General features: G+C 42.6%; 1 protein-coding gene across 1 annotated transcript; it reads right to left on the reverse strand.

Moving 5' to 3' along the window:
* Positions 1-1,489: 1,489 nt before the first annotated feature.
* Positions 1,490-16,362, reverse strand: SKA1 (spindle and kinetochore associated complex subunit 1). The gene is made up of 4 exons (XM_057405732.1): positions 16,348-16,362; positions 13,819-13,907; positions 3,777-3,946; positions 1,490-1,724 (listed from the first exon to the last, which is right to left on the reverse strand). The coding sequence occupies exons 1-4, from the start codon at positions 16,360-16,362 to the stop codon at positions 1,576-1,578; spliced, it is 423 nt and encodes a 140-aa protein (XP_057261715.1). The 3' UTR covers positions 1,490-1,575.
* Positions 16,363-16,856: the final 494 nt, after the last annotated feature.

Here is a 16,856-nt window from a genome sequence, read left to right on the forward strand (position 1 = left end):
GGGCTGGAGCACCTCCCGTATGAAGAGAGGCTGAGGTAGTTGGGGCTGTTCAGCCTGGAGAAGAGAAGGCTGCGTGGAGACCTCATAGCAGCTTTCCAGTATCTGAAGGGGGGCTATAAGGATGATGCGGATGGACGCTTCATTAGGGACTGTAGTGATAGGACAAGGGGTAACGGGTTCAAACTTAAACAGGGGAAGTTTAGATTGGATCTAAGGAGGAAATTCCTGTGAGGGTGGTGAGGCACTGGAATGGGTTGCCCAGGGAGGTTGTGAATGCTCCATCCCTGGTGGTGTTCAAGGCCAGGTTGGACAGAGCCTTGGGTGACATGGTTTAGTGTGAGGTGTCCCTGCCCATGGCAGGGGGGTTGGAACTGGATGATCTTAAGATCCTTTCCAACCCTAACTGTTCTATGATTCTGAGGTTCTCTGCAATCCAAACCAGTCTGTGGTTCTCTCAATTTCTTCCAATGCAATGCAGAGTAGACACCTCAGGTAGGATCCAAATACCCAAAGCAGGAGACCAAAAAAACTCTACCTCAAAACCAACACCCCCTCTCAGAACAAAAGCACAGAAATCTAGGGTTGCATTGCACATACTGGGGTACACCTTTATTAATAAATTTCAAATTTTTTTTTAAACACACTGTCATCTTTATGGGCCATAAGAGCAGACAGTTTACACGAGATGATGTGGTTAAAACAGATACAGGCTCACAGACAGAAACGACAACAGATTTGTTTGGGTTTTTTTCTTTTTACCAACTTGCAGAATTAGCACTTACCACAATAAGTTTGTTCTGGGACTCCAAGGTATTTAAAAACAACCTTCTATAACAATATCTGACAATTTTGACCACCATTCTCAGAGCAGACTTTGACTTTTTTTCTTAAAAATACCCACTGCTCTGTAGTTTGGTCCAAGGGTTAAGTCTGAGGGAAAAATCTAACTGCCTTTTTTGTCTTCATGAAGTACGAAACCCGCATGGCTCATAGAAACTACCCAGCACCCAACTGCCTGTTAATGTTTAAATGGCATCAGATGTTCCTGTTCCAATGATAGACACTCCAAAACATACAATTAGGATCAGAAAGATTAAGAAGTGAATATTTGGAAACTGGTTTGCACGATTTAAGAAAAAAAAACCCAGAATCAAATGCTTCCTTTGAGTAGCTGCAGAGCTTTGGACACAGTTTCTAACTCATTAACAAGAAAAGGAACATCACGACCATGTAGAGGACATTAACTTTCAAGTGCTGACCTGAAAATGTGATTAAAACTGCCTGTGACCACAGATGAGCCAATCACATCTTTGCTTTGCACATGTAATTTATCAAAAGACGTTAGCTCCCTCTCAAGTTTTCAAAACAAAAATCAGATACTTTGAGGCCATTTGAGATTGCCAGTCCTGATTTAGGATGTCTGAAAAACACTAGGGAAAACATTGCCTTTCAGAAAATAAGGAGATCTAAATAGTAATGTCCATACATGGAATCTTTCTGCATACAACAAAACTCTCTGCGTCTCAAAACACTGCTGCCATCTACATCTGGGGTAAGCAGAGTACGGGAAGCATGTTAGCAGACGGCGTATCGGATAATTCCAGAGGTACGAATTTCCTTCACTCTTTGGCAGTGGCGCAGGATGACGATGATCTGATGGAAGCGCCTGTCCAACTTCATACGGGTGAAAAGTCTGATATCTTCCTCCACGACAAAATAAACATCTGGAAAACAAAGAACAGCTTTGCTAGAGAAATAACTGTTGTAGGATACACTTAATATTGCACACATAACTACACAACCTCTACTTAGCAACAGTACAGTCATCAGCAGGACAGCCTCGCACTGTCTCAGGAGCTTTGTCTTACTGTGTAAACTATCACTAGAAAGAATAATTACCAGCATTCATTAAGTTAATGGAAATCCTGCACCATCCACAGGCCCCATTCAATGAGCTCCCTCTGTTATCATCTGTATCTACTAACATCTCCTAAACCACACACGCTCCTGTCAGGGTGTACATACAATCACAGAGTGGCCTGTGTTGGAAGAAACCTTAAGGTTCATCCAGCTCCAACCCCTGCCACGGGCAGGGACCCCTTCCACTGGAGCAGCTTGCTCCAAGCCCCTGTGTCCAACCTGGCCTTGAACACTGCCAGGGATGGGGCAGCCACAGCTTCTCTGGGCACCCTGTGCCAGCGCTTCAGCACCCTCACAGGGAAGAGCTTCTGCCTAAGAGCTCATCTCAGTCTCCCCTCTGGCAGCTTAAAGCCATTCCCCTTGGCCTGTCCCTACAGGCCCTTGTCCAAAGCCCCTCTCCAGCTTTCCTGCAGCCCCTTTAGGCACTGGAGCTGCTCTCAGGTCTCCCCTTCAGGAGCCTTCTCTTCTCCAGGCTGCCCCAGCCCAGCTCTCTCAGCCTGGCTCCAGAGCAGAGCTGCTCCAGTCCTTGCAGCATCTCCATGGCCTCCTCTGGCCTCACTCAAGCAGGCCCACAGTATATTATCACCATACCATAATACTGTGAGAATCTCAGTGAGCAACAACTCAAAAAGAAGCAAGAAAATGTCTCAGTTTGTTGTGACTCCTGAGTACCCAGTGAATGCTTGGTGCAGAATGCTTTTGCATTCTGTCCAGAGCAAAAATTAAGAGGCAAGCCTCAACATAAAGAATTCGCCTTCTGTGAGGCAGAGTTTGCTCCATGTTTTATGTCTGAACTCAGAAACATGAGGACATTCTAAAGATATTGCCAAGCTCGGCATGTGGAGTACACCCCTCCAGGAATAATTACATTCTTGTTCTCAAAAAGAATGTCAAATAGGATATTTTAATATTAGAGATTCATTGTACCATGTATCTTTGAAAAGCTAACCTGTAAGTACAGCTGGCTTTTAAGTTAAGGGAAAGACATTTTTGTGTGGTGTTGTTCCTTCCACACTTTAAAGAGGAGAAAACCTCTTGAGAATATCAGACAGCCCTGTCTTTTCTATAAACCCTCTGCAGCATGACTGATTACCCAGATTTCCCAACCTTAGAACAAGTTTTTAACAGCTCATGTCCATTCTAGCTTAAAAGCTGAAAGCACCATTTATACAGCTTGGTTATCAAAGCAGAAGCTACCAGAACTTGTAGCAATTCCTCACTAAACCTTTGTGCACCCAAAGATTTTGCTACAACACACTGTGAAAGTGATAATATTTTTAGTGAAAACATATAAAAAGCAACCAAGTTGGTCATGGGAAAACTCTTCACTTAAAACCATAACCCTTGTTGCTACACTGTATGACTTTATCCAGAAAAGGTTTTTATATTGAGTATTTTAAAAGGTTTTTTTATGCTGAGAATATAAAAAGGATTTTTTACTGCTTACCCAAATCTGTACAGTAATAAGACACTTATATTCCTTATGGCCTAGAATCTAATCTCATTTCTGTTCCCCTTCCATTACATGGAGGCGGAAGCAGAACTTCCCAAGCTCCAGACTGCTGAAGTATTATAACTCCACAAACTATTATTTTTTTCACTATTTTTTTTTTCATCTGAGAGTAAGCAACAGCAGATTTCCTAAATATTTTCACTCCAGGAAGTTAGAGCATTCCACCATTTACCTCAGCCTGCATAGACTGTTTGCTGAGAATAAAATGCTCCGAGTTACACCATAACATGAAAAGCACGTGCTGTCATTAATAATTCAATATTTTGTTCAGTATCTTTATACTTGTGCTGCAATATCCAAATGTTACAAATGTGGTACTAACAAAGGGATAAAAAAAAAATACCTTCAATATCCTCGGTTTCTTCTGTTATGTATCTGTAGTGCAGGCTTCTGTTTGTTGCATTCATAGAACTTGGAGCCTGATTGCGGATCTTGTATTTGGTCACCATTGCTTTGTTTAGATTTTTAACAACTGCATTGATCTGATCACATGTTATGCGGCCTTTCATATACCTGCAAATGAAAAATAAAAATCAGTAACCAGAAAATCAAAGTTCTGTGTTTATTTTTCTCTTTCATCTGCCTTCACTGAAGGCCTTATTCAATTTCTTCTTCAGTTTTTCTGCTCTGTGTTAATGGATAAACATAGTAGTTAATTTTGCTCACTTCCTTGACTGTCTAATAATCTTGAAAGTAAAAAGCCGTGGTAAAACTTAAACCAGAGAGACGAAACATTAGAAGGCTAAATTAAGTAAAAAAAAACCCAGTGCTTAAGTTGTAAGAAGCAATTCAAGATGGAACAAAGGTTGCTGTTACATTGTACCACTTCAAATACAAATGCAGTAAAGTCAAACAGCATTGCAGAAAACACTGTACAAGCCAAAACTGAAATTAAATGTTTCTGCCTAAGAGTGCAATGTTATTCGCACTAGATACTGTGTGTGATCCTAGAGCCATTCCTGTATTTTTCTGAAGAAATGCCAGTTTTGTGTTGTTTTCTGTATTTTATTGTGCAGTGTACTGAGCTATGCAAGACACAGCTCCTCTGAACTTTCAGAGCGGTTCATAAAACTGGCACTAAAATAGTAAGATTTGCCAATAACAGCCTAGAGGCACAGGAAGCACAGAAGATAAAAACAAAGTGATGTGGAAGCATTAGAACACTGGAATATTTGCAAGTTAAGCTATTTAGTATTTATAATGTAAAGACATGAATTCAAGAAAAAGGAAACATGCTATGAACTGAGGAGCCATTACTTAAAAACAAAGGCAAAACAAAGGCTGAAACCCACATAAACAAGCAGTAAGCTAAATACAAAATAAAACCCCAGAAACCACTGCAGTAACAGAGAAGGCACCCTTATAACCTGAATTATCCTGTGACTGCTTTTCAGGCACTGCAACACACCAAACTTGGCTGTTGGTGTTTGGTTCAGTACCAGTTTGCTGATGTGTGGAACTGAGGGAAGTGTTGCAATTAATTTTAAGAAAAGAGTTCTTTAGGTTGGTACATCAGGTGGCTAAATGCTGTAGGAGAGTAAGACTGAAAAGATCAATGAACAGGAAATTTCTTCCCTCATTTTAATCTGAATGGAAAAACATATTTGGAAAACATACAAAGCATTAAAAGCACAAGTAGCTAATCAACGAGAAATTCAATATACCAAACCACAACGTGGGCAGGCATTCTACAATTGCCAACTAGAAATAGGTGTTCGCTGTCGATTTGAAGAATAGCCAGCTCCTGCCAGGGACACAGGCCTGCATGGGGAGTGTAAAAACTCCTGAATTCAAAGCATTTGCTCTAACTCCAGACTGAAATGCTGCTAAGTTATTTGCTATCAGTTTTCAACTGTATTGATACTTTGATTAATCCAGACTCAAAGTTTGAGGTGCAGCCATTTTTTTAAATAAAAATATTCTACTTTGCACAAACAGCAAAGTTTTTGTTGAAACAAAAGCAGCACTTCCACTCCTGAAGTTCAGTCACACTTGGCATAAACCACAGAAGGGCTTTGCCTGTATACATTAACTGCTATTTCTTGCTCTATCTGCATCCCTTAGCCTATTTATAAAGTCACAGGGGAGGGTGCAGAGTTATGAAGATTAAGGCCAGAGGATAAAATACCTATATTTAAGTTCCTATGCTCCCACTATCAGAAGACAAAGAGTGTGGGAAGCAGAAACAGAAAAGCAGGATTTGGTTACCTGACCCTAAGAAACAAGAGCTCAAAAAGAGGCCCTCAGGAATCCAAGGTGCTTGGCGGTGGCCAGCAGATGTGCTGGGGTCTAGAGACAACTCACTAACTAAAGATCTGATAGTGCATGCTACAGAATCTGCAATGGCACCAAGGAGTTAGGCTTAGCCAACTGCCTTCTGGTTTCTCCAAAGGCATTCGGGGACAAGAGGGGGTGCTGGGGCACCCAGTAAGCATAGGGACACCAGTATTACAGACTTTTACATGTAGGTGCCTTCATCTGAAATGAAATTCTGCCAAAAGAAACTGCAATTTTTTTTTCTGTGTATAACCGTAAGGGTCACAAAACCCCCTCATGTTTCGATCAGCCATGGCTGGCAAACATATAAATGCTGGTATTTATTTCTGTTTGTACATACAGCAACATGAAAATACAAAGTTGAGAAGTTACAAATTCACCCATTTAAATTAGATTTAAAATAACTTCAAAATCTATATTAATACACCAAAGGAAAAAAAAAAAATCAGATTCTTTTTTATTTTTTAAAAGAGTGACCCAATTTCTTCTTTTAATCCACAGAAGCCCTTTTCAAAACGTTTTTCTCCCTAGGTATGAAAACTAAAGCACAGTGCTATGTTCTTCAAAGAAAAAAACATCAGTATATCACATATATGTCACTGCAAAAGAGATGAACCTCCTCCTAATGGCTAGCCCCTGCTTCCTCAAAAGTGCTTAGGTTAAAAGAAACTTCTATTCCCCCAAGTTACCATCTTCTGAGACTTGAGAGTTATTACGAATGTACAGATTCTAAAATATCTTAAGTGGTAAGAATTTTATACAGGGAATAAAGCAAGCATTTTCTTTTGCCTTGAATTCAATGTTAACTCAGACATCCACTGTGCAACTTCCTTTCTCTTCCTCCAAAAAGTGCCTTTCTGTGACAGATTTGAAGGGTGAGATAATCTGCAAAGTTTCTTACTGTGCTGAAGCATTCTGTTTGATCAAGGGACTCTTGTATCCACACTTTAACACAGCATGGACCCCTGCTAAATACCTGCTGCAGAGTTCCAAAATTAGGAAGCCACTGCAGACAATACCCCTTTTTGTGCCCTAATGATGTTAGGGATAGACTGTTGTTCACATTCAGCACTAAGAGGGTGAAAACCACCTAGATTATTCAGTTACAATCTATAGCAGCTGTGGGAGGAAAAGAGAGAGGAATGTGACTCTTGGCAGATGCAAAATCCAAGATACCCAGCTGGTATAGGATTTAGACACATATGTGATGCATTTGTGCTTTACTAAGTCCCTCAGACAGGCTTAGCATAGGCACAGTCCTGCGCTAGCACAGCCAAGCAGCTCTAGGACTAGAGCTGTGTAAAGATGCAGCAGGTATAAAGAGACCTGACACTGGATCCAGCGCTGACCTAGAGAAGTGGGATACGAGCCTAATTCTCATTGTTCTAAGACAATACATGAAGTGTGAGAAAACCTCTTGGGTTTCAAGCTTGGGTCACAAGCTTGCTGGTTAGATTTGAATAAATAGTATGTGAGATGGCAAGCTTAGCGGACTCTCCCAGTCTTCTATTACAACACTGCCAGGCAACAGATAAAAAATGGTAGATTAATAGTACTATTTAAATTCATGTAAATCATCCTCCACAGAACAAACATGCTTTTCCCATATGAGTAAAAATAATTCTATAGCTCCAGAAGCACAGTTTAAGATGTGACCTTTCTGTAAATCCAGAATAAACAGAAGAGAACCCATCTAGGCTCTGTCCCTATCCTCCCCACCTGGGATCAGCAGTGGAAAGTCTTCCATTTTTAGGGATAATGAAACAGTAAAGAAGTTACATGGAAGACTGTAGTTTTAAGTGGAAGACACAATATTTGGCTGGAATGTTTGGCTGGAACTACTCCTGCCATAGCATGGGACTAAAAATTCATGTACTCCAGATTCACCTTTCAAAAATTTTATCAGAGAGAAGTACCTACAGGATTAAATCCACCATGTACCAGAAATGATCACCAGAGTAAAATATACCAGCAGCACACACCTTTAAGAAGTAACTAAGAGTTGTGCTTCATTAGTTCAACTTTCAGACACAAAAATAAAAAAATCTTACAGAAATAAGTGCTATCAGGGAACACACTGAATCCAGACTCGGTGACAATGAACCAGTGAGCCCAGAGGAGACCATGGAGATACTGCGAGGGCTGGAGCAGCTCTGCTCTGGAGCCAGGCTGAGAGAGCTGGGCTGGGGCAGCCTGGAGAAGAGAAGGCTCCTGAAGGGGAGACCTTAGAGCAGCTCCAGTGCCTGAAGGGGCTGCAGGAAAGCTGGAGAGGGGCTTAGAACAAGGCCCTATAGGGACAGGCCAAGGGGAATGGCTTTAACCTGCCCGAGGGGAGACTGAGATGAGCTCTTAGGCAGAAGCTCTTTGCTGTGAGGGTGCTGAGGCGCTGGCACAGGGTGCCCAGAGAAGCTGTGGCTGCCCCATCCCTGGCAGTGTTCAAGGCCAGGTTGGACACAGGGGCTTGGAGCAAGCTGCTCTAGTGGAAGGGGTCCCTGCCCGTGGCCGGGATTGGGACTGGATAAGCTTTAAGTTCCCTTCCAACCTAAACCGTCTGTAATTTTAGGATAAAAATTTAGTCATCAAGAGAATTCCCTCATTTTGGCAGGGATATTTGTCCTTGTCCAAAAATGCCATTTAGGAAAAGTTATTCCTACATGACAGACTGCAAAATGCCCTTTAATGGAGCAGTGCAGGATGGGGCAAGTTGGTGCTGTCTGGCTAGTTTAGCCCCATATGGCCAGTGCAAAAGTCTAACAGAGAGGGGAGACAAACAGTAGACTATCATAGCCTGAATGAAGTCACAGCACCATTGAGTGCTACTGTACCAGACATGCAAGAACTTCTATATGAACTGGAGTCAAAGGCAGCTAAGTGAGATGTCACAATTGATATTGACAAGGCATTTTTCTCAATCCCTTCAGCAGCAGAGTGCTGGCCACAGTTCACGTTTACTTGGAGGGGCACCCAGTATATTCGGAATCAACTGCCCCAGGGGTGAAAAAACAGCTGCTAAAAAGGAGAAAAATGAATGCCACAGCTGAACCCAGAACACAAGGACCTCTAATAATCAGATCCTCACAGTAGGGGAAAAAACCCACAGCTTTCTATTCCAAAAATCTGGGATGTTATAATGGGAGGGCTTTTTTTTTTTTTTAAAAAGTCTGGTTTCTTTTCCTGTCCCAGAGCAGGTTGGTAAGCCAAGACCTGAAAGCTGTCAGAAACCAACTGTTAGGTTGAATAAAACCAGCATCTATTATTAGTTTTCCTTTTAAGCATAACCATACCTTTCCTCTTATGACATGATGGCTCCTTTTTTTTCTACCTGTTCGCAGAATACAAGGAGAAACCATCTATACTTACAGGAGCTAAGATATTCCATAAACTCAAAGTGACTTTAGAGAATGAGAGGCTTGGGGTTTAAGTAATGATTTCTCATCTTCCTAACATACCCATTAGAAATAAACATAATCACCTCCATTACTTTCATTTCCAGGTTTTCCAGTGTTGCACATAAGCTATCTAGAGCTGTCATCATGATGTTCCACCCCGTGGAACATCTACAACGTTAAAGCGGCTCTGTCAGTCTCAGATCTGCAAGATCACTCTCCCAGACCTGCCCTTGAACTAGACTGGTATGACAGTGGTAAGAAAAGCCACGCATACTTACGCAGGAACTTCTTCAAGATCTTTTGGTGTTACAGGGAGGATTTTCTTAGGAAGTGGTTTTTCAGATACCTTTGTGGGTTTTGTTTCTTTCCCTTCTTGCTTTTCAGCAGGTTCCTGGGTTTCCTCACAATCACTGCAAAATGAATGAATATTAAGTGTATAAATTGCAGATAAGTATAAGGATAATACCATTACAGTATAGAGTCTGCTCACTCACAGGCCTAAGTTCCAGCCCATCTGTGTGAATGAAGACAATTCACAATCTCTTCTGAAAGAAAACGAATTAATAAAGCGCGCCTACTCCATTGTAAGCTGCATTCTTCAGCTGACTTCAGGATAGCTCTTTATTTCTCTGCTAGAGAGGCTGCTATTCCTGCACATGGCAGGGGGGGTTGGAAATAAGATGATCTTAAGGTCCTTTCCAACCCTAACTATTCTATGATTCAATGACTCTATGAATTAGAAGCAGTCCAAACACAGCACAGAGCAGTTCGGAATTCAACGTACCATTACATTTCACACAGAACATGAGGCCTCTCTTTTCATCAGATGAACCACAGCACAGAGCTGCACGCTAACAGGCAGATCTCAAACACTTCACAGCTCTTTGAAACAATTTCAAATCCTGGGAAGCCTGACTCACCCATTAAGGTTATAAAGCAAAGGAATCCAACACCATGCAGCAGGCTAGGGTTGTTTATATATGAATTTCTGTTCCTTAGATAAGCTCCCAAAAGCTGAGGAACATCCTGCTTTGAGTGATTATTAGAGAATTATTTTCATAAAATTACTTTTCCTCGAAGCCCTCAGCTTTGAGCCTCAAACACCACATTATTCGCCAGGCACACACCCAGCTGCTCTCCTAGTCACTGGTAAGAGGATGGCAAAGAGGATGCATTGAGCCTTATCCATCTGAATACAAGGACATTACTGGGCTGAGATGTGCAACAAAAATAACTTAGTACAAATCCGATCTGACACAAATAACTGATCCTCTACTTCAAACTACCCTTCCCACAAGAAGAGAGCTCTGTTTGACAGGGCCCTACAGTCACTGAAGGGCACAGTAGAGCCTCATCTGTTGACATGATGGCTGTGATTTCATGTGTTGCTCAATGCAACACCCCCAAACCCAGCGCCCTTCTTGACAGGGACGATGACTGCAGTGTAGAGGATAGGCAGTGCCACCTGCTGGACTCCCAAACTCTCTGGTCTGCAACTCAGGGACAGGGGAATCCTCTGCTCCCTCCCACACCACAAGGCAGAGCCCTTCTGAAAACCAAACACACTAATTCAGATTTAAACATCTGAAAAACAGGATGAGGCACTGCACAAAACTGATCCTGGTGCCACTGCGCTAGCACTAGTGGCAGGGAACGTCAGCAAAGATTTCCCTCAGGGAAGGGTGTGGACTTCTGATGGTGTGGAAGGAGGATATGAAATAGGATAAACCTAAGGACCAAGAGATGCAAATTCACATCTTAAAACATCATTCCTCCCATACACTCCAGTCTTCTGCTATCTGCCTCACCACAACAAACATACGTTTCCTAGAGGACTCCCTGCTCACCTATACCATCTATGACCTGCAGGTACTTCTGCTTTGGGTTCCCACCCACTACCTTGACTCTCTATAGCTGCAATGAGATAGTACATTTACACAGTTGGCTGCTAACCTGAACCACAAAAAGAAAGAACTGAAGCGTGTTTCAAAACCTTGCTTTTGTGTAATGATAAACTGCTCTCTAAATAAACACCTGGAATACAAAGGGCTTAAGACATGCTCAACTTGCTTTTTATTTCAGTGAGATTCCTCTGCTAAATGAGAACATCAAAACCAAGAATGAGAGGAAAAACAGCTAAAGACATGAACTGTCCCATTCCTCTGTGTGTGCATTCTCATTCTTCCTCAGATTTTAAGGCCTGCATCACGACCGCTCAAGTGCTTTGCTTTCTCCATCACTTACAAAACGCACTCAAAGGACAATTAGTGCTCAGCTCCCATGCATTTTGGGACATATAGGAACAGAAATGGAGGAAGTCAATGGAGGAACGTTTGAGGAAGATGACTGAAGACCTATTTACAGCAATACAGATGGATCCTCACCAATTACGCTCTGTCGAGCACTTGCTTGATCCTCCACTGCACAACAAAGTGAACATCAAGAAGTGACAACATAGGAGGCACTGGCACAGGGTGCCCAGAGAAGCTACGGCTGCCCCATCCCTTGCAGTGTCCAAAGCCAGGTTTGACAGGGCTTGGAGCAAGCTGCTGTAGTGGAAGGTGTCCCTGCCTGTGGCAAGGGGTTGGAACTGGGTGAGCTTTAAGGTCCTTCCAACCTAAACCAGTCTGGGATTTTAGGATAACGATTTAGCTTCAGGCATCAAGAGAACTCCCTCATTTTGCCAGAAATATTTGTCCTTGTCCAAAAAATGCCAATTAAGAAAGTTATTACTACATCACAAACTGCAGGCAAGAACATCTATTAATCAGGTCCTGATGGTAGGGGAAAAAACCCACAGCTTTCCATTCCAAAAATCTCGGATCTTTCAGTGGGTGGTATTTGCTGCTTTTAACAAATCTGATTTATTTCCTGTCCCAGAGCAGGTTGGTAAGCCAAGACCTGAAAGCTGTCAGAAACCAACTGTTAGGTTGAATAAAACCAGCATCTATTATTAGTTTTCCTTTTAAGCATAACCATACCTTTCCTCTTATGACATGATGGCTCTTTTTATGCTTCTACGCAGAACACAAGGAGAACCCATCTATACTTACAGGAGCTAAGATATTTCATAAACTCAAAGTGACTTTAGAGAATGAGAGGCTTGGGGTTTAAGTGATGATTTCTCATCTTCCTAACATACCCATTAGAAATAAACATAATCACCTCCATTACTTTCATTTCCAGGTTTCCAGTGTTGCACATAAGCTATCTAGAGCTGTCATCATGATGTTCCACCCCGTGGAACATCTACAGCATTAAAGCGGCTCTGTCAGTCTCAGATCTGCAAGATCACTCTCCCAGACCTGCCCTTGAACTAGACTGGTATGACAGTGGTAAGAAAAGCCACGCATACTTACTCAGGAATTTCTTCAAGATCTTTTGCTGTTTGTGGGAGCGCTTTCCTAGGAAATGGTTTTTCAGATACCTTTGTGGGTTTTGTTTCTTTCCCTTCTTGCTTTTCAGCAGGTTCCTGGGTTTCCTCACAATCACTGCAAAATGAATGAATATTAAGTGTATAAATTGCAGATAAGTATAAGGAGAATACCATTACAGTATAGAGTCTGCTCACTCACAGGCCTAAGTTCCAGCCCATCTGTGTGAATGAAGACAATTCACAATCTCTTCTGAAAGAAAACGAATTAATAAAGCGCGCCTACTCCATTGTAAGCTGCATTCTTCAGCTGACTTCAGGATAGCTCTTTATTTCTCTGCTAGAGAGGCTGCTATTCCTGCACATGGCAGGGGGGGTTGGAAATAAGATGATCTTAAGGTCCTTTCCAACCCTAACTATTCTATGATTCAATGACTCTATGAATTAGAAGCAGTCCAAACACAGCACAGAGCAGTTCGGAATTCAGCGTACCATTACATTTCACACAGAACATGAGGCCTCTCTTTTCATCAGATGAACCACAGCACAGAGCTGCACGCTAACAGGCAGATCTCAAACACTTCACAGCTCTTTGAAACAATTTCAAATCCTGGGAAGCCTGACTCACCCATTAAGGTTATAAAGCAAAGGAATCCAACACCATGCAGCAGGCTAGGGTTGTTTATATATGAATTTCTGTTCCTTAGATAAGCTCCCAAAAGCTGAGGAACATCCTGCTTTGAGTGATTATTAGAGAATTATTTTCATAAAATTACTTTTCCTCGAAGCCCTCAGCTTTGAGCCTCAAACACCACATTATTCGCCAGGCACACACCCAGCTGCTCTCCTAGTCACTGGTAAGAGGATGCATTGAGCCTTATCCATCTGAATACAAGGACATTACTGGGCTGAGATGTGCAACAAAAATAACTTAAAACAGTACCAATCCGATTTGACACAAATAACTGATCCTCTACTTCAAACTACCCTTCCCACAAGAAGAGAGCTCTGTTTGACAGGGCCCTACAGTCACTGAAGGGCACAGTAGTGCCCCATCTGTTGACATGATAGCTGAGATTTCATGTGCTGCTCAATGCAACACCCCCAAACCCAGTGTCCTTCTTGCTCGGGAAGATGACTGGTGTTTTATATGTTTTACCTAAGGGACTTTTTAGGGTTCTAGCACAAGCTTGAAAGTGAACAGTCAAGAGCAAACTCTAGAGTCAATACATATAACAACCTCAACTCCCAAATGTTCAAAGTTAATATACAGGAAAATGAATACCATTCTGCAGATGGACAATGCCAGTAGCAGCCCAAGCCCTCCATACTTATGTACCACATACCAGCTTTCCCATGTACTGAAACAACAAGGAAGCACTTTCAGAAAGTACTGTGCTTCTTTCTGTTCCTTCTCCACAGTGTCCTGCAGCTCCTAAAATTAATATTAACACTCCATCAGAAATCTTGAAGTATTAGTGTCAAACACATAAAATTAGTTTACTATCAGGGTATTGCTAAAGTAATTTTTAACTTGGCAACAGGTGCTCTTTTCTCTCCTCTCATCATCTCACTTCTTCACCCTGCACCTTCCCAAAAGCAACTAGTAAAGCTCACAAAAACAAATCTAAGAATGTCTGTCTTTGCCCTCAAAGCGGCAAATAACTGTGAGCAGGGAAGAAAAATCTTTACCAGTATACTTTAGTAAGTCTGGGCAGGGGAATGGTGAGGGCAATCAACACATAGTACAGGAAACTCGTCTACAGTTCCCCAAACAACACTTTCAGAAAGACTTAACACATGAAAGCACTGCAAAAACTTACCAGAGCAACACATAAATACTCTAATTAAATAGTTTTTGTAGCTACAGCAAGGATGCAAAAATTGAACTGCTGTTTAGCTCATGTATTTGTTAGGATAAAGATATGCTTTCAATGCATAAACCTTGATAAATAAAATGTTTATTTTTCACTGTGCTGGAGAGCTGCTTAATAAACCATTAGTAAACCCAGTACAGGGCTCAGCTTCTTCTGTAAGCACTGAGGATCTGGAAAAGAACAACTACATGCTTATCTAACATCCCTTTGAATCTTCCAGTGGTTTATGAATAGGATTAAAAAAGAAATAAAAAAGATTACTTTTAGCGATGTTGCCTTTTCAGTATTTTCTTGACAATCAGATTCTATTTTATTCAGGAGATCATGCAAGACTATTATCTGCTCTCTTATTTGAGAGATCACATACTTAAGGGATGGTTCTTGACCTGCCAAAAAAGAAAAAACATTAAGCTAAACCATCTCCAACACAAAATGAAAGTCCCATTTCCCTCCCATCCACATGCAGCAATTATCTACTAAATCTACGCTCCCCAAACACCGTATCTTCCCAGGAGAAGCAGCAATATTTGCTGCTCAAACTGACAACCACAGAACCAACAGTTCAAAGCTGCTATGGGAATAAAGGCTTCTCTCCAGCATGAGGCCAGAAAGCACTAAGCTTTACCCACTACTGCTACAGGTTACAGGTGGACAACATAGGTTTTAAACAGTCTGGCTTTCACAAGCACTCGGCTTCAGCACCCTGCCCTGCATATGATCTCCCTCTGCTTAGGGATATAGTTCGCTGCAAACAGGTTAGCCTGGAAGATCAGATGACCCTCCCAACAAACATTTCTATGATCCTGTATAATCTGTATTTGTGCTTAGGAAAGAATAGGAGATCAATGTAAAACATTCAGATCTATTTTAGAACATCAGATTAAATAACCAAACCCCACTCTTAAGTTCCTTTTACCTGCAAATGCTAATGCAAGAAGCTTTTTCAAAGCTGAAATCTTTTCCACTTCATTATGTAAGACATCCAGGTCTGAGGCTAACACTTCCAAGCACAAAAAAGGACAACCCTCGGCCATCACTCTGAAGGGAAACAAAGAATTAAGCAATTTCAGAGAGGATTGCAAACACTAGGCATGCAAGCAGCATTTTAAAGAGGACCTTGATCTGCCAAAGCAGCAAAAGGAACCTAAACGAAGCAGTAAAGGTAGTAACTACCTTTTATTTTATTTTGTGACACCTAAAGCAGCAGAGGAAGCACAAAACGACTGTTGCTAGACAAAACAAAGCAATTTCCCTGAACTCTGAAAATAAACCCAGTGTGATACCATAAACTCCTCATGAAACTGAATTAAGTCCTTAATATAATAAAGTGCTCACTACTAAAGGAATTGGAAACTTACTGCAATAAACAGGAAACACTGGGTTATATAGAGTACACCTATAAATCCCTCTCTGGGATACATCATGAGGTGATCAATATTTAAAGAGGCTGCGTTTGTTGCAGGTTTTTTAAGTAATTAAGCAAACAAAACAACCCACCAAAAAAAGAAAACAACAAACAACAACAACAAAAACACAAGGAGAAAAACCCCAAAGTGCTCTTGTTTGCTAGAGCAGAGAATGGAAGCACGAAAAGTAGCATTATAGAAAAACAGAATGGTTTTGACCGCAAGGAAGCTTAAAGCCCATCCAGTTCCAACCCCTGCCACGGGCCGGGACCCCTTCCACTAGAGCAGCTTGCTCCAAGCCCCTGTGTCCAACCCGGCCTTGAGCACTGCCAGGGATGGGGCAGCCACAGCTTCTCTGGGCACCCTGTGCCAGCGCCTCAGCACCCTCACAGCAAAGAGCTTCTGCCTAAGAGCTCATCTCAGTCTCCCCTCTGGCAGGTTAAAGCCATTCCCCTTGGCCTGTCCCTACATCCCTTGTCCCAAGCCCCTCTCCAGCTTTCCGGCAGCCCCTTCAGGCACTGGAGCTGCTTTAAGACCTCCGCTTAACAACCCCCGCTTGGCCGCGCCGCCCCTGCAGTCACAGCGCTCACACCTCCGGTGGATCCATCACACCGGAAAAACACGCTTTATTTTCCGTTTAGTTTTACAGTGCTGCGAACCAGCACACGGCAGTTACACAGCCAGCCATGAGAGCCTGGCCGATCTCCGCGCCTCACGAGAAGCGGGAAGCGCTCCTTCCTAACCCGCATAACCCCGCGGCACCCCCAGCTCCCTCACCCCCCATTTTCCCCTCACGAAATGCCCCAGCATGACCCCTCACGTAATGCCCCAGCATGACCCCTCACGTCCCCGGCACTCACCTAACGGATCCCTGCGGCGGGCAGCGCCGGCGTTGAGCAGGAGAAGGAAAAGCACAAAAAAGCACAGCGAGCAAGGGAAAGTGCCGCTGGGCACGAACGGCTCCGCTTTTAAAGCCGCCGCGCTCTGGCGGCCGTTTAAGAGCGTGCGCAGACGCTGCAGCTGGACGTGGGAATATGCGGAGGCTGCGGAACGGCCCCATCCAACCTGGCCCGGATCACTGACAATATATGGAGCCAGGCT

The sequence above is a fragment of the Pezoporus wallicus genome, unplaced genomic scaffold (genome assembly GCF_028554395.1).
Source record: "Pezoporus wallicus isolate ANWC-B61680 ecotype Strahan unplaced genomic scaffold, APGP_CSIRO_Pwel_v1 scaffold_13428, whole genome shotgun sequence".
Lineage (NCBI taxonomy): Eukaryota > Metazoa > Chordata > Aves > Psittaciformes > Psittacidae > Pezoporus > Pezoporus wallicus.